The sequence below is a fragment of the Periplaneta americana genome, chromosome 1, assembly GCF_040183065.1.
Source record: "Periplaneta americana isolate PAMFEO1 chromosome 1, P.americana_PAMFEO1_priV1, whole genome shotgun sequence".
NCBI classification, from domain to species: Eukaryota; Metazoa; Arthropoda; class Insecta; order Blattodea; family Blattidae; genus Periplaneta; species Periplaneta americana.
In genome coordinates, this window is record NC_091117.1 from 213,717,984 (window position 1) to 213,740,222 (window position 22,239).

Consider the following 22,239-nt stretch of genomic DNA (forward strand, 5'->3'; position numbering starts at 1 on the left):
TAATTCAACAGAAGGGGGATATCTCTGATAACTTTTCCCTCCAATTTTAAATTAATTATCTTTATATTTCAAACGTTTACGTTTCAGTCGTACATTGTTTCAAATAGAGAAAATGAGAGAAACGGCGTACATAACATTGTCAACAGCTGTTGAAGTAACGTCGGAACACGTTATAAGGTCAGGAGAATATATGGAGGAAGGCGTAATTTTGTTGTCGGAGGGTTGGCAGCAAGAGGGGTAGGCAGCAGTAGCAGCGGCAGAGCTGAGAGAAGCACGGCCCGGCCATCCGGACTGCCCGTTTCTCGGTATCGCGCAGCGCACCGTTGGTTTGATCGTCCGTCCGGGGAGAGAGCAGAGCGATCCGCTGCAAAACATACAGTGCATAACACGTGGAAAACGACTCCTACATTGTGCGACTTACACAAGTATCAATGACAACTTTCAGTCATAAACAACACAACGTCTGTAACAGCAACATCAGGCCAGCATTTGTATACAAACACGCTCCACGGTTAAGGTAACCGCGTTTCCCTGTTTTGTAGTGATGCGACGCAGAGATAGATCAACTACTCGTGTGCACCACAGATTTAAGAACTCGAGAAGAAAATGACATCGTGTTCATAGAATGGACGGCGACCCTCCGTGTTGTTTAGCTCTTAACGTTTCTTCCTCCGAAAGATACCACCCGGGTCGTGATCGCATGTGTATTATGGTGTTATTAGTTCTACTGGGATGTATAACAACTCCATCTCATGCCAACCCTGACGCCAAACGCCTCTATGATGATCTGCTCAGCAATTACAATCGATTGATTCGACCAGTCAGCAATAATACTGATACTGTGCTAGTCAAATTGGGCCTTCGTTTGTCGCAGCTCATCGATTTGGTGAGTACATTCATCATTATTTTATATCATGTAGGCTTTAGCGTCAGCTGTTTCCAATCATCTTCTTGTAATCCATTAAACCTGCGCTGAAGTTACGTTGATAAGAGGTTATGTCATACTGACGCACCTATTTATAACAACATATGGAGTAATATTAATGTTTTTAAAATGGTTTAATTGAGAATACAATCGTATATGTTAATTATTTTGTTTTACACCAAAAACATACGGATAATTTAAATCAATATTAGCATTGCATCCAACTTTTTCACTTCCGAAATCACCGAAACTCCCTCAGCGCTAGTTTCAACTAAATATTCAGTAAATTAATTTAAATTACTGTTATTCTGTAACATTGATGCTATTATACCATTAAATTACATTCGTCTAATGATTTTATAATTTCTTAATACTTTTTTTTGTATCTCATTAGGGTATTATGTAAATATATTGAGGTATTTAGTACTACTTTCATTCAATGGTACTTACACTTAAATAGCTAAACATAATAGTCTTAATACCTATATAAATAATTTCATAATTAGAGTAATGCAATTATTATAACAGTTTTGTCGGTTAATTTTACATCATTAACGTAGTTTTATATTTTTCACTGTAATATGCATGTGAAATTAATTAATTTTCATTAAAATAAAAACACACCTCAGCATAATGCTGTATTACTGGATATTAATCTTCAATATGGAACATAACATTTATTTATAGTTAAAAAAGCAAGCATGTACAGTAATTGCTTTTCACAAATGTTTTTTACTCTCATTTAGTATACTATTCTTTTATTATGTTAATAATAATTAATATTTCCGTGTATACTGTTACTTACTTCCTTCATATTATAATATTATAAATTGTTGCTAACGTTTAAAATATTATTATTATTATTATTATTATTATTATTATTATTATTATTATTATTATTATTATTATTATTTCTTTAAATATACGGATTTGAAATGGCGTTAAAACTAAATGCATAAACAAGTAATGTTTCTATCTTCAAGTTCTTACAACATTGATGCGGCATCTAAAAGAGAATACATAAATATACATTGTAATTAAGCAGGAACAATTGAATGCATTTTTCTCAGGATATACATTGCTTATTTCATTTTATTAATTTGTTTTGCACATAGTTTTAATGTATTGAAGACAGAATTTAGAAGTACTATGGAAATCTAGGTTCAATTATGAAGAAATGCCAATACTTCTAGAAAGTAGTGGGGCCTAATTGCAGATATTTAATTAATTCCAATTTAGTTATATTTTTAATGAGACATTATACTGAAATTCCCAAAGAACATATTTTTAAGTGCTCACCATGATGCAGTTAATGATTTCCTTATTTTTAAGAGTTAGATTAACAGATTTTTTTTATGACTGGTATATCTTGTACAAAATTTCACCCGCATAATTATGATAGATTGATTGCATTTTATTAGGACTTTAATAAAATATTTTATCGCTTTAACTTATGTAGAAAGTTTCTTGCGTCACAGTTTACATTATTTTTTAACTGATAATTATTCACTTATGTTTCCTTATGTGCCTGGGAACAAAACTTACTATAGGGTTTTTCTGTAAAGTAAATCAGTAAGTAAATAGAAAATTTAATTAAAGAATAATAAATAAAATTGTAGTAATAATAATAACAGCAACTAATAATAATAATAATAATAATAATAATAATAATAATAAATTTATAGGTTTGTAGCGATTATTTTACAGCACAACATACTAGTAAGTTTTGTTTAGACGTATGTAAGGAATCACATAAGTGAATATCGGTTAAAAATAATGTAAATTGTGGCGCAGGGGACTTTTTATATAAAGCGATATAATTAGTAATTAGAATTAGAAAATCCCATTACATCCTTAGCAGGCAAGGCCTCCTACCATCGGTATGGCAGCTCTAATATTTTATTAAAATGTTAATAAAACACAAACCATTTTTCATAGAGGGATGAAATTGTTTATACACATATATTATTATTAATCAGATGTTACCAATGATAAATCTTTAGTGAATCTAGCTTTAAAAATATAAAAGCTAGTGATTTCAGTATACTGTAGCGTCTCCTTAAACATTCATAGTTGAATTTTTTACCCATAATATTATTGAATTGAATAAGTAGGCCTACTTATACTTCGATTTTGGTTAAATTATTCGTAAGTTAGATACTTATTGTGTAATACTGTTAGCCAAAGATATTTTAAACTCAAATGCACAAATGTTACAATATAAATAATATATTAGTGAACAATATAAGTAATTTTTGCACCAAAAATGAACCAGTTTCCATACATGTTTCACAAATTTCCTTTACCAGACTCATATTTTGCATTAATATTATTGAGTTCAGTACCGGTAACCATTTTTAGTTAAATTTTTTCAGTTTTGGGAAGTTAAGCCTATTTACTTTTAGGTGAAATTTCAAATTTTAGTAGTACTGTATAATAATAATAATAATAATAATAATAATAATAATAATAATAATAATAATTACCACCGGCGTAGGTGAGTCGGCTAAGGCACATGCCTGCCGATCCGGAGCTACGCTCGGGCGCGGGTTCGATTCCCGCTTAGGCTGATTACCTGATTGAGGTTTTCAGAGGTTTTCCCCAACCATAAGGCAAATGCCAGGTAATTTATGGGGAATTCTCGGCTTCATCTCGCTATCACCAATGCCATCGACACTAAATAACCTCGTAGTTGATACAGCGTCGTTAAATTTTTTAACCACGTACATAATAATAATAATAATAATAATAATAATAATAATAATAATAATAATAAAGTGAAACGAGCGTTGAGCGGATTCCGCCGATATTATATTATTGCTAATTTAATCACTGTATAGGCATCTTCTGCAATATTTAGACCTAATTATCATAAGTGTTTCTAATGATAGACCTATTTCATAGAAATAACAAGTTGTTGGCACAGAGCTTAATGTATAAATTTGCATAATTGTTGAAAATGACCGACTACGTCGACATCAGAGTGGCAATTTTGTTATTTTTTTTTAATAAATGCTTTCACGAAGATATAGTGATAAGGAGGTTTTGTTTTGGTTAAACGAGCGTTGAGCGGATTCCGCCGATTTTGGAATAGACACCGATGCACTTAGGTTAGGTTAGTTTAGTTTAGTTTAGGCTTTTATTATCCCGTCAAGATGAAGGTGAAAGCGATTGAGTGTGATTTTTTGTTTTCTATGTTGGCAGTTCAAGTACGTCGGTGTCTATTCCAAAATCGGCGGAATCCGCTCAACGCTCGTTTCACCTTTATATTACATCTTATGTAGGCCTATGTTGTTCATATTGCTGTATTTATTGTATAAATTATTTTTGAATTGTATAGGTCTAATGACATTTTTATCTTAAACACCTCTTTTTCATGTTACTTAATAGTATGTTTTATAGAGATGAAATTAGTCTCATAATATAAAAGGTGTGGTTATTGACGTCATTGCTACGGAAGACTGTATAGAGTGGAGGAATGAATTAAGACCCTCTAACATTACTGATTCATAAAGGTGTGGCAGTTTGAACTGATTGCGTATGTTTGTGGGTTACTATCGACACTTCGTGATTTTATGGGCGAGGTTGTTGGGTGGGGGGTGTCCCCCATGAATTCTTAACTGCTCGTGTTTGCACGGAGCCGTGCGCCTCCTCATTCACTGTTGTTCCTCTTTACATGAGATCGATCGAATTGTGAACGTGTGTACCCACTGCTCATGCGGCTTGTTCAGCCACTGACGGTTGTCTCCGATAAGAGTTTTCCCTCATTTGCTGCAATGCACACACGTTTCCTTTCGCTAGCATTACCGCGTTCCAACAGAACCAGCCTTCTTCCTTTAGATACAGACACCGTCTATACAATTCCCTTCCCTCCGTATAACTTCGCATTTGAAATTTATTCTCTCTCTCTGCCGAAAGTGACATGAAATAAAATAAAAATTAACACAACCCCTGGGTTATCATCCATCCACTTTTTGGAGGTTAAGTTCTTCTTTCAACCTTTTCTGTTCTCTCTACTTTTAAAAATGTCATAAACCAGATTCACAACGATAAAAACAAAGAGGATACTTGAAAAAGGAGGACATTGTTCGAAAAAAGGGGACAGAAAATATGTATTTATTTATTTTTTTATATTTTTAAGTAGGTTATTTTACGACGCTGTATCCACATCTCAGGTTATTTAGCGTCTGAATGATATGAGGGTGATAATGACGGTGAAATGAGTCCGGGGTCCAGCACCGAAAGTTACCTAGCATTTGCTCATATTGGGTTGAGGGAAAACCCCGGAAAAAACCTCAACCAGGTAACTTGCCCCGACCGGGAATCGAACCCGGGCCACCTGGTTTTGCAGCCAGACGTGCTAGCCGTTACTCCACAGGTGTGGACAATATGTATTTAGATTTAGGCTTATTATACATGTAGTTTAAATTCCGTCAATATCTGCAATATAGATTTAGGCTTATATCATACTACTTAAAAGTATATTAATATCTATTTTGTTACATAATAATAATAATAATAATAATAATAATAATAATAATAATAATAATAATAATAATAATAATAATAATAATGATTTTACTGTTAGCTATATATCAAAATCAAGGGAACTATAATTGAATCGTTTATTTCGAAAACGTAACATGCGACATTTTCGTGCATGTTACTTTTTTTAACCAGAGTGCTCTTTACTCTTTCTTATGACATGTTGTTGTTAAAAATCATAAAATAAGTCACATATTTGATCTATGAAAATAGATAAGAAACTAGTGGCTTGTGCAGCAAATGCTGCAAACTAAGTTCATTAGACGTTCAAATAAACATTTTTCATATTTATTTTCAATGAAGAATACCAGACATTCTGAAAGTTATTTGCTTCCATAATAATGAAAGAAACATACTCTCTCTCGAGCCAATACTGAAGAGAACCACGCATATAAATATCTACACCACACCGTCGTTAAATATATGAAAAAGACCCAACCCCACTTGATTAATAACTATAAAAGTATTTGATTTTTAATAATATTATTATCTTACGTAAGTTTTATAGCTTTCAGTAACATATACTATATATACTATATACTGTATTGTGTATTCTTATTGTATTGTGTATAAAATTGTATATGTGTTGTAAATTTTATTATGTATTGTAAATTTTATTGTGTATTGCTTATCATTTTAACTGTGTATTGTTAATATTGTATATACCACTGCCACCGGGTGCTTGCCCACTTGCAGTGTAAATAAATACATACATACATACCCGCCACTCAGTAAAATATAGATATCAAAATCTAATTTAAGTTATTCTCTACATCTACTTATATAACCCCAAAACGTTTCCATTTCATATCATTAATATAGCATTAATATGTATAATTAATGAAAAATAGTCACATCACGGCATTGACTACAATAATATTTAATTTCTAATAGTAATAATGTCATCAAACCACCTCAAGTTTTGTAGTTTTTAATATCCAATACACAGCTGTACCCAGAAAATTACACACCACAGAATCGAACCTGTAAATTATTCTTAGTAAGTTAAGTTTTTAATAACCAATTTAATTTGAGCTCTAAATATGTCAGCATTCTTGCAGATCATGGCCTTCGTGTAATATTGTTTTCTGTAGTGTGTGTTTTGTTTTATTCTGAAATCCAACACGGCCGACTTGATGCTCGCTTCGCTTCTCCTGAATGCAATTAGCTAGTTCTCAAAATTGACGACAGATGGATTTTGGAAAATAGGAAAATTATGTAGGAAAATTGACATTTCACTGAAAACTACTATTTTTCCGAAAATCTTTGAGTTCCAAGCTTCAAAATGAGGGGCCATTTATTAAAATCCGTTCAGCCGTTTTCCCGTAATTTCCATTACCAGTTCAAATTATATATATATATAGATAGACTTTTAGTTTGGTTTACTGAAGTAGTTTGCGCAGAACAGTACATATTCGAAATAACTGATTCAATTATTAAAGAGGACAAATAATAGCTCTGTTGATTTAGGCTTATTATCATGCGGTGTGCCGCAAGGATCAATTTTGGGACCTCTTCTCTTTCTAATTTATGTCAGTTACATATAATGTCTTCATTTACATGGAACTGCCACTCTTTTTGCAGACGACACTAGTGTATTTTATATTACTGACTCCAGTGAAGAACTGTTTGAAATATTTGAAGCAGACATTATTACTCTTGAAAACTGGTTAAGCGCAAATAGGCTTTCTTTGAATTTGAAAAAAAAACTGTGTATACGATTTTCACTAAACCTTCATTTTATTATATTATTCCCAAAGAATTAAAGTTTAACGATTCTGTAATACAAAAAGATGCATCAGTGAAATTTTTAGGTTTGATTGTTGATGAACATTTAACATGGGATAAGCATATTTTGGCTGTCTGTGAGAAAATTGCTCCAATGTCTGGTATTTGACTCCAGTTAAATATCTATATCAATTTTCTTTCGTTCTAAGAGTTGAATCAATTATCAAATTAGGTGCTGCTATTTTCATGTACAAAGTTATTAACAATTTAATATTTAGTAATATTATATTTCAGTTTAATACATACTTATTTAACAACACAAAAAGACAATATATTTTTTTCTCAGCATAGCTCCGTAACTTATGGAACGAAAGGACTTAACCATTTTTAACAACAACTTTTAACCAACTTCCTTTAGAATATAGAATTTTAGCAAATTGCCGGTGTTTTAAGAATTGTTTAAAAATACGTTTTTGGGAAGATTATTTATTTTAATTCTCAGTTGATTTATTTATTTCATGGTTTCAAACTTTTTCTTCTTTCTGCCCAAAACTTTATGTCATCTTATTATTTGTTCTTATTTTGCTTTCTTTCTTTAATAAATTCTTGTGTTATTGTTTGTTTTCACAGACTGTAGTTTCATGACTTTTTCAATTACAATGTATGACATGTATTTGTTCTTGTATAGCCCCTACATATGAATTATACTCATTGGGGCATACTCAATAAATTAAAAAAAAATCCAATGATATACTTAAAATTATGTCGTTATATATTTTATTACACCATAGGTCTACTTATGAAAAGACTCAATAATATAAAGTGATTTTACAGTTAGCTACATGTATGAAAGCAACGATAATAAGAAATAGGAGCAAAGAGAGTTATGATCGTTGGCAGAGAGTATATTTCGTCGTTGCTGCTGCCACCTACAGGAAAATTATTTGAGAAAAGCGTCAAATCAGATAATTTGAAAATATCAGGTATTGGCCTACAAGTTACGAAAAGGACATTTCTTGATTTTTTTTTTAATCTGCCCTGACCCGGACAAAAGCCTAAAAAGGAGGACATGTCCGGACAAAAGAGGACATCTGGTCACCCTACATAAACGCCCTCAATTTTCTGTTGCTTAATTGAGAGAATCTGCATTTATTTAATCCTGTTCATCCAATTTAAATCCTGTCCAAATTCTACCTCGCAAATTTAAAGCGTTATAATTATTAATAGAAGCAACAACAACCAAATTTCTTGGCTTACAAATCGATAATGTGTTAAATTGGAAAAATCATATTAAAGAAATTACCCCCAAACTAAATTCAGCATGAATGTGCTTTGTGACATAAGATTTAGCCTACAGTGTATATTATGGAGTTATACAGGGACATCATTTTATTTTTACTAACATTTTTAATATTAACCTGTATATACCTTTAGAGAACCGGAAACACAGTTTGCTGTCCCCTTCCACGACTGTAGTTCGATGATACTGGCGTAAAACACAAAGAAATCACTCTACTAGGTATAGGAAGGAAGAAAAATAGTTCATCCATTTACGTAAACTAGGAAATATCGCAATTTTGAGTTTCATAATTTTCATTAGGTTTTTGTTTAATCAAAGTACAGTACTGTATTAAGAATAAGTGTTTTTACTCACGAACTGAGTTATCCATGCGAACGTATTCATTATGCAGTGTATATTATACTGTCTACAGCACATTAGCGTACAATATAGAGAAAGAAGTTAAATTGAAAAATAATCATAATATAAATATTTAAACACAAGTTTGAAAATGGTGGCCGTTCATTTCGATACAGCCTTCAGTTCTTTTGTGCATATTATCGCACTATAGACTACTGCATCTAATTCCAATTGCCAGTTTCGTTCTTCGTACTAGTAACTCATGTTGAAATAATTCTGTACCTACTCTACGTGCTGTAAATTCAATCTTCACTTCTGCCCTATTCGAAAATATAAAATTACTCAGACATGCTATCTACTGTCCGTCCAAGTGGTTATGCCGCAGGATTGTAGAAAGGGGGGAAATCACGTGACAGTTAATTACTTAACGAGGCCCTTTTATTTAAGTTAAATTAAACAGCTGTATAATATTACGTAAACGTCCAATTCCAAACAAAAATTAATGTTTTCAGAAAAGAGCTAAGACAGCCCAGCTATTACAGAGGGGCGAGCAGAAGCAGGTGGGGGAAATCGGGATGCGACGTAGGCAAACGGACAGTACCTGTGCGAAAGTATGATTCAATATTGAAAGCTCTTTCGTCACTGGAAAACGCGAACATATTTCTGGAACGTACTATACACATTCAGTACTGCTTACTATCTGCGGTCTTGGTTCTGTGTGGAGTTGGAACTTTATTAGTGGAAGGGGTGGGAGTGAAGTACATTCAAAAACTCAGGTACAGTAAAAATTGAAGTAAAAATAAAATGATGTCCCTGTATAAACTAATATGCATTGTATTACACATACGGTATATAAAACTAAATACAAATATTTACATACGGAATACTTAATAAATTTTACAGGAGAAAGAGTTCGTCCAAAGGTCTGGACTCGGGAAGAGTACCTAAAACGCTAATTGCATTTCCGCGTTGAATAGCAATGCTTAGGCGTTGACGCAAATAAGTAGTGCAACGACGATCACCAGTAATGGAGATCAAAATTTGGCCGATTTGAGATACCAAAACTTAAGCGTCATGACTCCAAGGACCGAAGGTCTCCACAGCAAAGGGGAGAAGGATATAACTGTCTAAAAGATGAGCATATTTATTGACTTTTTTCTTCACGGCTAATTCAGCAGCAGATGCTGCGCGTCTGGAGGTATTCGGCAAGTGAGATGGAGTATATTCCTACTACAAAAAAAGAGTAAATAGTAGGTGTCAAATCTAGGGAATCGTTTAGGACTATTTAAAAAAATTACAAATAATGTGCATGGCTTGTCAGTATATTTTTTCATTAATAAACTTCCTCGTACTGTATGTAACCTAATCGTAAAGACTTTGTAACATTTCATAGCATAAATATTCGTCAAAAAATGGCTTTCATACTCCATCGGCAAGGCTCGTGCTATCAAAAAAGAGTGCGTTATATGGCAGTAAAAATTTTTAATAGCCTCCCTACGGATATAAAAATTAAACTCAAAACATAAGATTATTTAGGGCCAAATTAAAGAAGTACTTAATTTCTCACGTCAATATTCTGTAGGTGAATTCATGACATTCAACAAAGCTACATGAATATTTCTGTCTTGTATTAAGTAACGATAGTAACCCCTTATGCTGTACCAGTATATTGTAAATCTCTTCTGTATATATTTCAACTAGACAGTGACTATAATAAATAAGACTTTTTAGTACTATTAAGATTTTTTTTTGACATTTTCCATATTCTAGCTGTGAAGCGATGTACGTTAAAGAGTAGACAGAAATCTTGTCAAACGGAAATGTATCATTCAAGGTGAAGGTTGGTCACACTGATTATTTTTCCTTAGCATCTATTGTTCTATTCATTGGCTGAACGCCTGCACACTGAAAGCTTTTGAGCTGTTGACCCTCCTTTTCTTGTGTGTGGATTAGCGACAGTGTTGCTAGACCTAGCATAATTTCGATGGTGTTCTGATAAAGGGGGTTAGATCATTTTTTGTGCAAATTAACTTTGTTTCTCAAGTGAATACACAAGTTAAATTCTATAAGTGGATATGAAAAAAAAAATACTGGTATTTGATGTGTTCTATTTGTGTAGAATTTTTTTTTTGCAAGAAGGATTCTAAGCCTCAATTTTCATTTATTTCAAAACTCATTTTTTACTTACCTCCCTTTACTGAAACACTATCGTTTTGTCTATTTAGGATCTCGTATCTCGACATTTGTTTAACTTGCCTGGTATGCTCGTTAACTCATTACCAGGGAAAGGGATTTGGAGTATTATAACGAATGGTGAAACGTAGTATAGATATTCGTAGCTCACTGACTGTTAAGCGAGCTGCGTCACGGAGCATGGACGAGTACAGTTCACTTCATACAAACTTACATGCAACGTGCTGTAAACGTATTTCAGAATAAAAAAAATGTTATAGTTTAATGACATATAGTGACCTACATACATAATCTGCATTTCTTTTTGAACTACATGTGCTTTTCTTCGCAACGCACAAGACACCAATAAACAACATTACAAATATACATAGTTAAATATCAACCTCTGCATCTTCGCGTGTCAGTGGAAATATTGATGGTTGATAGACAGTTGTCTTCTGTATGGAACTCGCCTCTGAATATGTGTGTTTTTCTGTCAGGAGCGTGTTAAATTAGAACCTTTATTTACGTACAATATCATGAAATATGATAATATGTACACAACGTATACTACAGTATTTACAATATATGCAATATACTACAATATTTACAATATATACTAATACAGTATCATTAAATGGTGAACAAAATGTAGAACCAAACGAAATGGAATTTTCAATTAATGCTATGTTTTGTTCATGAAACAATTATTCCTGCTGTGCCTTGTTATAATAAATTGTAAATATTATTTTCAAATTTTGAAAATACAACTTTGCTCTGTTGCAAGGAAGGAAATTTTTTAACATGGAAAAACTCCGCTCTACATCTGCAGAGACAATTGCAGAGTACTTGAAACAAGATACGTCAATTAAATTCACATGTTGAATGACGTCATTGGGACACGTCCTTGTTAGTACATCTGAAATCCGACTAAGAATACCGTACCCATAATTTTTAATCAAAACTCTGTTCATTTTTTCACCAACACGTTTTCATATTTCACCTTCTACTGCATTCAGTTTATTTACAATAGTCCCCATAATATTTATTTGCTCAACTAGTTCTACTCCTGACTTTTCTAATTGAATAATGGCATCCGGTAAATATCCAAAATTTGGCTTAATATACATGACTTCTTTCTCGATTGTTCTGTCATTTAGCAGTTCCTGGCGTATTTGAATCGCAGCGGCATTATCGGGATCGAAAGACTGGACCACATTCTTCACAGATTGGAGGAGATGTGCGTAATAATTATAAGCTTATAACCATGACCCCCAGCTCTTAAGAACTGGACATGGGGGAAGCGACAATTTAGGGAATTATTTCCTGAATTTTGATACTCGATCTGGAGTTTTTACAAATATAGGCTAGTCTTTCAATTTTGTATTGTTCGTTGGTTTCACTTTCGGCATTGTACCTGCACTTCACTACTCTGAACTGCAAACCTGCATGTTAAAGTTCTTATGCGACAACTGTCCCGTTCACCTGTTGTTGACGTGCAGAGATCTGCGAGTATTATATTATATATATTTATATGTCATGGAGGGGAGGACTTGGTATAAAGGGTTGTAAACAAATGGCTGTGTAGATGCCAATACTAGCTTTTACTGCTCCAAATTCCGTTCCCTACTCATTACATATGAAAGGCTAACAAGGATTTTGATTCGTCGCACCTTGTCTTCCCTTTGTTAAAAATAACCCAATTGCTTATTGACACGTTCGACGCTGGTTCGACTGCGTATTGCTATAACGGCCGACAATCACTATGACGAGATCGATATGTTCAACGCCGGCAGGAGAAGCGGGGGAAGATGCGTGGGGATTAGATTAGATCATAAAAATTGCAAGTGTATGAACAAATATAAACAGAACTTCATCAGGATGAGTTTTCTACATTTTCCTTAAATTTATTCAAATGTTATTATTCATTTAGTGTTCTGCCCAAGGGCAAGTCTTTCACTGCAAACCCAGCTTTCTCCAATCTTTCCTATTTTCTGCCTTCTTTTTTATTTTCTCATCTGATTCATATACCTTAATGTCGTCTATCATCTGATATCTTCTTCTACCCCGAACTCTTCTTCCGTTCACTATTCCTTCTAGTGCATTCTTCAGTAGGCAATTTTTTCTCAGCCAGTGACTAAACCAATTCCTTTTCCTCTTCGTGATCAGTTTCAGCATCATTCTTTCTTCACCGACTCTTTCCAACACAGCTTCATTTCTTATAAAAGTGTTGGTGTAACGAATGATAGGAGTAAAACGCTTCTTTTGTTTACTATGATTTGACTGTCCTTTGTTTATATCCATGAAATAAAAATAAAAAGTTTCTTTTGTTGACTGTGATTTGACTGTCCTTTGTTTATACCCATGGAATACAAATAAAAATTTTCTTTTGATGACTGTGATTTGACTGTACTTTGTTTATATCCATGGATTACAAATAAAAAGTTTCTTTTGGTGACTGTGATTTGACTGTCCTTTGTTTATACCCATGGAATACAAATAAAAAGTTTCTTTTGTTGACTGTGATTTGACTGTCCTTTGTTTATATCAGTGGAATACAAGTAAAATGTTTCTTTTGTTTACTGTGACTTGACTGTCCTTTGTTTATATCAATGGAATACAAGTAAAACGCGTCTTCTGTTTACTGTGATTTGGCTGTCCTTTGTTTATATCCATGGAATACAAGTAAAAAGTTTCTTTTCTTTACTATGATTTGACTTTCCTTTGTTTATACCCATGAAATACAAATAAAAAGTTTCTTTTGATGACTGTGATTTGACTGTCCTTTGTTTATATCCATGAAATACAAGTAAAACGCGTCTTCTGTTTACTGTGATTTGACTGTCCTTTGTTTATATTCATGGAATCATGTTTATTGATACAGAAACACTTTATGTAAGGGATTGAATGTGACATCTAGTGCGTTAAATTATTGTATCTGATATTGAGCGAAAGGAAAATAATTCTAATTATTTATAATTTATTATGGTTGGCGACTTGATCTTGGTGAGTCCTTTACGCTTCCAATTTCAGTACGATCCTTGTCACTGTTGTAGGCCTATGTGGAATAAATTGGATTGCGATACGGATGCATATCATTAAATAAATTTGCCGCCTCTCGATCGTTGGCTGTCTCCGTAGCCAAGTGTAATGTTGGAATAATATATTTCCAACAATCATTACATTTCTTTTACAGAAATTCACCAAAGTTTCTCCTCTGTGATTTCTTTTTCCCAGTCCATATTTTCCAACTGTTCTTCCCTCTTGTCCTTCTCTTACTATTGCATTCGAGTCGCCCATTAGGATTACGTATGCTCCCTTAATCTCCTTCTCAACTATCCCTATCTTGCCATAGCTTTCTTCCACTTCCTCGTCTGCTAATCCACTATGCGGCATAATCTTGCACTAGCATTAGGCCCATTTTCTTCCCTTGCCTCACCATTATCACCCGGTCATCTACATAACGCACTGATATCACTTTATCTTTCACACGTGGTCCCAGTAATACAGCAACACCACGACTTCCTTCGCACTCACGATTTGCATAAAACAACCTAAATTCATCACTCGCCAACTCACCATTGTTTCCCCACCTCACTTTTGATATTCCCATCATATCCACTCTGTTTTTTTCTCATTTATTCCTTCAAGTTTTTCAACTTACCTGATTGCAGGAGTCTCCACATTCCACTTTCCAATCCTCAACTTCTTTTCTTCTCTGTTGGGTTATTTCATAATGTGTCCTTCCCCAGCATCCCCCTCCCAGACATCCGAATGGGGGGGGGGGAGTTTATGTCCAGAATCTTTTACCGTGAAAGACTCATCACCCCATGTTTGCAGTTTTTCTTGGGAAATATAAATGCGGTAGCTTCCCGTTGCTTTCCGTACATCACTCTCTCTTTCGCATCTTAAAAGATGCCAGGGGCCCCAGCGTGGAGGTGAGGAGAGTGGATTTGGCTAATTAGTCTCTCCGGACTTCACCGAAATTCACCGCAAGGGTTGAATATCAGTTCTATCGGGGTTTTTGACCCGATCAGAGACAGGGAAATCCCAATTAGTCTTTGCCCCCTCTGTTAGTCTAAGCCGTTATAAAATGGGGGTTCACTATTCATGTATTACGATCTTCAGTGCACTACCTACTTATATTAGAGGTGTGAAGGGCCAAGATTACGTACAAGATAATTGACCTTTTTTCCATAACAATTCTTTCTACTCAATTGCTGCATTATTTATATTAGTAAACTGAATTATGTATGTCATGCAGAGCATGTATGTATGTATGTATGTATGTATGTATGTATGTATGTATGTATGTATGTATGTATGTATGTATGTATGTATGTATGTATGTATGTATGTATGTATGTATGTATGTATGTATGTATTGTATTGTATTGTATTGTATGTATGTATGTATGTATGTATTGTATGTATTGTATGTATTGTATGTATTGTATGTATTGTATGTATGTATGTATGTATGTATGTATGTATGTATGTATGTATGTATGTATGTATGTATGTATGTATGTATGTATGTATGTATGTATGTACAGTTACCCTTAAAAAGAATGAGACGATTCTTGGTTGTCGGAAGTTAAAGTTCTACAGCGCGGTTCACTCGATATCGACGTATAACGATAAGTACCATGACAAATAGAACAAGAATTGTTACAAGGACCACAACAAGGACAAGGATCAGAATAAGGATCACGAAGAAGACAGCCATTTAAGGCTAGGATTTCACAACATAGCTCGAGTCACAAAATATCATTGCTTCACTGTACCGAATGGCAAATGCCTGCTATCGGATCTTCATTCTGGACTGGTGCTGTCACTGTCTTGTCTCGGTAGCTCATATAGTAGCGTGCCGGTTCCACCGTATAACCGAAATGTTTCGTGTTCGATCCCAGGTAAAACTCTTCTTTTTATTGAGGTCTAATTAATTTGTTCAGAGTTCCTCGACTGTATAATTTGTCGAAAAATATGGAGAAATGAAGAATGACGATAATACTTTAGTGTAGATAATGACTATTTAGTGTGATATAGAATTATTGAAATAAGGGGCATCTTGCACAGTAAGAGTTAATAAATCAACCCTAAATTAAATATTTAAATAACAGGATATAACAGGAAATCCAATTATTGTTGCAAAACTAATCAAATTAAATCTAATTACGTTAAGTAAACAAATCCCAAGTTATGACACCACATTGCTACAGCTAAATTCTATGTTATTAACATAAGCATTGAATAGATCCGTGCTTATGCGTTGGACGACAAAACCAAACATCGAAAGTTCGAATGTTGCCGCGGAATGTAACTTCTTGCTTTTTATAATGTAAATCAGACTTCTAGTAACTACAATCATTCATATTTCTTACATTATTTATTAATATTTATAGCCAACATTGAATTTGTAAAGAAAAGACTTTAGAAATCTCATATGGAATTTGTGATCTGTAGTAACATAAACATAGATTATCTCTCGGAACTTTTCCGTAAAAGTAAATTAAATTCACTCCTTGAAACTGGAAACCTTAGTTGTAGAGCCATTTTCCCACCCGCATACAAGCTGAAGTAGCACAGCGATTGATAAAAGTTTTGTACACAGAATTAGACTGAATTCCTATTCGACAGAACCTATAATCAATGGCTTGTCTGAACATGATAAATAAATCCTAAGTGTTTCCAATGTCACTGAACAATTTCAAAATATTAATTTAAAAACTAAAAAAGGGTCGTAAATGCTGTATCTAGTGACTATTCACATTTATGTCTACAAAATGAATCTCGGAAAAACGTATATGATACTGGTACTACTGATATTAAGAGTAAATGTATTGTATTTTTAACTTTAATTTCAGAATCACTTTAGTGGATGTTCTCCACTCAATGTTGTGAAAAAATTCAAAAGTAAAAACATGTAGATAACGTAGGGACTTCAAAATATCATGTATTAAAAAGAAGAATCCATATGTAATGAGTTGCAATGTAATGATCCTCATGTTCTTAAATACTACAAGAAGTACGGTGTAATTTATAAAAAATTATGAAAGAGGGAAATAGAATACATTCGAATAGAAAAGTACAACATTCAGATAATGCAATTAAAGCTATTCGGAATATTATTGAAGTTAAACTTGTAGATATTCTAAGAAAGAAAATATTTTTTCATTAAAACCAGTGATTATAAACTGGAGGATCCCAAATCTATTGCAAATTCTTTTAATGTCTTATAGTATATAGTACAGAAATATTATTGACAACTTAAACATTCAAGATTTTGCAAAAGATACTGCAATTGGTTATTTAAGAGATGCATTTAATAATTAGTATTAACATATGTAATTAGTCAATAACTGCAACAGTGCTTTTTCATTCAATCATAACATGAATAAAATTGAATGAACATTAAATTAAACACTATTGCAAACACGTAGATAAAATAGTTAAAATCAACTGAAGGGGTGACAATGAAATAATCCAAAGCCACACTTTTAACAAAAATTGTTACACATATGGGAAAGCTACTAATAAAATATTGTAATAACTACTCAACAAATGACGTAGCCTAAGGACTCTAAACCTTTGTAAAAGTTTGTCTGTGTGGCTTAGGAATATTTTTAAATTTCATTTTAATTGTTAGTTTTTAATATATATGCATTTACATTGTATATATGTGTGTGTATAAATGCATTCATTAGATTAACGTTTATAATATTATAACTTGTAATTTTGTATTGTTTGCGATCATTAACACTTAATCTCAGGACTTTGTAAAACTATATTTCAACGTGACTTAGCTATTTCAACGTTATTTAGACAAAAAAAATTGTTGTGTAGACTAATAATCGAACTCGCACTCTTCTACACAACACGCAGAAGTCTTACCGTCTGAGCTATGGAAACGACATGAAAGCTTTCCTTTCTGTGCGGAGTGTCGATCTAGTCATGAAGGTCCATTGTCGATTTAACTACACGATTTATGTATATATTTATCTTTTATTTACGTAATATTATCATACTTTTTGCAGTTTTTTAATTGAATTTCGGAACGATGCTAGTAAGGAACCAAATAGCCTGAATATAAGTAACTCAATATTCGTTATCTTGTGTATCAGTGCTCTGGTCTCCGATCATGCGCAGTGTCTTACATCTGAGACTTAGGAATATTCAATCGTCTCATCCTTTTCTAGGGAAACTGTACGTACGGTATGTATTATTTATATTAGTCAACTGAATTATGTATGTAATGTATGTATCTATGTATGTATGTATGTATGTATGTATGTATGTATGTATGTATGTATGTATGTATGTATGTATCCATAGGACTTCTGCTTATTTTGTATTATAGGCCTATGTTTTGTAAAACTTTTCTTGTATTACGTCTCAAAACCACAATGCTGCTGTGAGATCCATGGAATACGATAATGAAATAGAATGAAATAAGAGTTGTCGAAGCGTTCGCATTGATCCTTTTTATTATAACTAGCCGTACCCGTGCGCTCCGCTGCACCCGTTAGAAATAAATATAAAGTAATTACATAATTAAAATAGGACGTTTGATCCAAGGAACATTCGTGTTTGGTAGAAGGATAAATCGTTTAATATGTTACTTAATTTAAATTGCATCCAAATAATTAAAATGCGATCATTTTGGTCCAGAGACACTCATTTGGTGCAATGACAATTCCTCTTTAACCTGTTTCTTAATTTTTATTACTTGCAACTATAGTTTAATGAAGATTGACATCATTTAGATTTAATGTGTATATTTTATTTTACGTGTTATAGGTTTCCATTGAATTATGGTAATAACTTAATTTTAACCCTTGTTTTCTACGTATTCAGTAAACGGCGCTTGGCCCACTATGGTTGTGAACCCTTCAAATAATTTAAATTATATTATATAATATTACATTACATGTATTATATTATATTATATTATATTACATTACATTACATTACATTATATTATATCAGAAGTTACTGTAATAACATTATAGCATTATGTCCATCTAGAGAAACTACACTTTCCAATGGTGAATTAATAATTAATTATACAAATCGGTTAATTTAGCTTCCGATATTACTTCATACAAACACAGAAACATTCTCTGTAGGCTATCTTTCATAGCTTTCGATTGTTGCTGTCCAAGGCCCTTATAGACGAAGTCATATGTTTTTTAATTCATTATACGGCCTTAGATGGCAGTTATTTTAATTTTAAAACTCGTTTATCTCATTAAATATCAGTCCTATCAAAATTTTTCAAGGGATACAACTTATCGCAAATTAATTTTAAAGAAACGTTTGTTATGTAACATTTTTCACAAAAATCAATAATAAGCGAGATATTTCGATTTATTTAATTCAGGCCCCCTTATAACCCCCCCTTTTAAATAACTTATTTTGAATGTCATATAGCCTAAAATCTAAGTTAGAACGAACTTAATTTATATTCCAATTTTCATGGAAATCCGTTCAGCCATTATAGCGTGAAAAGGTAACAAACATACAGACAGACAGACAGACAGACAGACAGACAGACAGACAGACAGACAGACAGACAGACAGACAGACATACAAACAAAAATTAAAAAAAAGCGATTTTCGGTTTGAGGGTGGTTAATTATATTATGTTAGGACCAATTATTTAAAAAAAAACCAAAATTGCCAGAAAAATTTCGGCTACAGATTTATTATTAGTATAGATTAAAGCCCTTAACTGTCATTGTGGGGTGATACAGGCCCTAGTAATTCTATAAATAATTTATACTTTATATTTTTATTTGGAGAACCTTGGTACTCCATCTTCTGATTAGCACACCATGAACAATCTGACAAGCTGCCATCGTTATCATATAAATATTTTACTTTACAGGGTGAACATTAATTCTTTCCCTGATTATAAACATTTGTTACTGAAAAACTACGCTAGAAACAGGGACATGGTTTTCAGAAAATGATATCTCAACCTTAATTTTTTTCATGGATACATCTCAATATGTGCTTCGTTTGTTGCCCGGAGAATGTCAGATCGAAACCCGATTTCATGCCATGTTTTCGCTAACATCTCGCTATTCCGATCCCCAAAACCTAACATTGATTTTTTGAGTTTTCCGGAGATAAAAAAAAATTGCACAGACGTCTACAGTTCCACACGTAAAAATGATGCAAGCTTAGTTGCCATATGACGTCCCCCAAGTGCTGCATTTGCTGCGGAATTTCTGGAAGGATTAAACGGCACAATGACTGCCTTAAACAAGTTTGTTTTTATGATGAGGCAATCTTTCATACTTCCGGAAAAGTAAACAGACTAATGTTCTGCAACATTGCTAGTGTTGCACTTGATTTTCTTGAGAATTAAAAAAATGCAGTGCAATGTCATATCATTTTTAAGTTAAAACTTACAAATGACAACACATTTTAGCAGCATATGCATATATTATCTCTAACATTTTTCTATACCCAAGGCAACTAAATGTGAAAGATGTGGAATGAAATGTCTTCCACAAGTAACAGGCCTGAAACAAATTTTCATTAATTAGCTCCTGACTGCAATGGATTTTTTCTCTTGTAACTTCAGCTTCAGCTTTAAAAATACATTTCAGTACCTATTCTCATTAACTACTGTAATTCATGCATGTCTTCACATCCAAATAGATGGATAGATAGACACACAGGTACAAGGCATTGTGATTAGAGCTTTAAAAGTCACTATTCAGGTGTCTGATAGTGAGAGATCTCTTGTGGTCGAAATGTACGCTTAAAATTTCTCATCTATTTCGTCATATTTTGTTTTTATAGAACATTTTTCAAAAGCAACTCACAGTTGCAATTAAAATTGATTTTAGACAAAATTCTCAGACACATTAAACCTTGTATGTAAGCCAGCCGTGGCGAAAAGGCCATGGTGCGCCGAGCCACTGTGTAAGCTGCAACGTGCATAGCACCTATGGAGGGAGGCGGACAACCGAAGGGGAAGTTAATGTTTAGGACGTGTAACGAAGAAAGAAATGAACAGGAAAACATAGGACACATTATCACAACCTAAAATTAACTGTCTTCAGAATGTCTCTGCGACAAAGTTTCAAAATCAGGAATTATGTCACTTACTGCCAATCGTAGTTGATCACGAAGGTATTTGTCTGTCAGTCGTGATCTAAATTTGATTTTTACTATTTTCATTGTTGAAAATAATTTTTCACAAACGTAAGTTACAGCGAACATAGCTTCAACAGAGCAAGCGAAAGAACGAAGCTTCAAATATTTATTTTTTTCCAAAGATTTGAAAAGTTCAATATCTGTCAAGTCCTTACATCTAGCTTCCATTTAACGTCACATTGTGAATATGTGAATTTAAATTGAAGATCTAACCGCATTATTCGTACATTTGCTGTAAAAGAATCGACGTACAGAGATGATAATGATGATGATAATAATAATAATAATAATAATAATAATAATAATAATAATAATCATAATAATAATACGTAACCTTTTAAATGTTTCATCAGTAACATGTAGTAACTTATAATGCCGTTTTATGTTATAGGCTACAACCGTTTCCTAGTAATATTTGTGAACAAATCATACATTTAATATTTTCATCATATTGTAAGCAAAAGAATGCATCCTCCCATCCTACTTGAAACTTTCGTTTTTTTTTATAGAGGTACATGGTTTCGAGAGAGATATTGCGGCGATACGCCACTCGCAGGTCAGAGACAAATACAAATAGAACGGAGTTTGACTCCAGTGAGTGAGAGGGTGGGGGTTGTAGGTAGGAAGCGAGAGAAAAGCACTGCGAGCCACAATGTGCTCGTGAGTCGCATTTTCGCCGCGGCTGATGTATGCATTTAATCACAGTGCAAATGGGTAAATACCCTGTGGCAGTGGAATGGGTATTCCATGAAAATGAGAGAGGTTGCAGAGGTGATGTGGGATTTTGTAGAGGAAATACCAACAAATGTATTCTTCACTGACTTGTTGCGCAACATTAAGGGTTTGGACGTAATTTCATTGAAGACCGGTAACGAAGTGTGTAACAGGTAGACGTGGCAACTATGCATTCATTGACGGTAAACAAGTCAGAAGTAAGACTAGGGCTAGAAGGAGGAAATGCACAGCCACCACTGTCCCTCTGTGACGCGTTATGTTACTGCATTTTTCGGCAATTACGTACATAAATTCGTGACCCAATCATTATTGTTACGTGAAC

The 22,239-nt window shown here is 33.4% G+C and overlaps 1 protein-coding gene across 1 annotated transcript in view; it reads left to right on the forward strand.

The window, feature by feature from the left end:
- Positions 1-261: 261 nt before the first annotated feature.
- Positions 262-22,239, forward strand: part of nAChRalpha2 (nicotinic acetylcholine receptor alpha2) — a 372,719-nt gene continuing 350,741 nt past the window's right edge. The window contains exon 1 of the mRNA XM_069838054.1: positions 262-886. Coding sequence (XP_069694155.1) covers positions 626-886 — 261 coding nt within the window. The 5' untranslated portion in view covers positions 262-625. The remainder of the gene's footprint in view (positions 887-22,239) is intronic.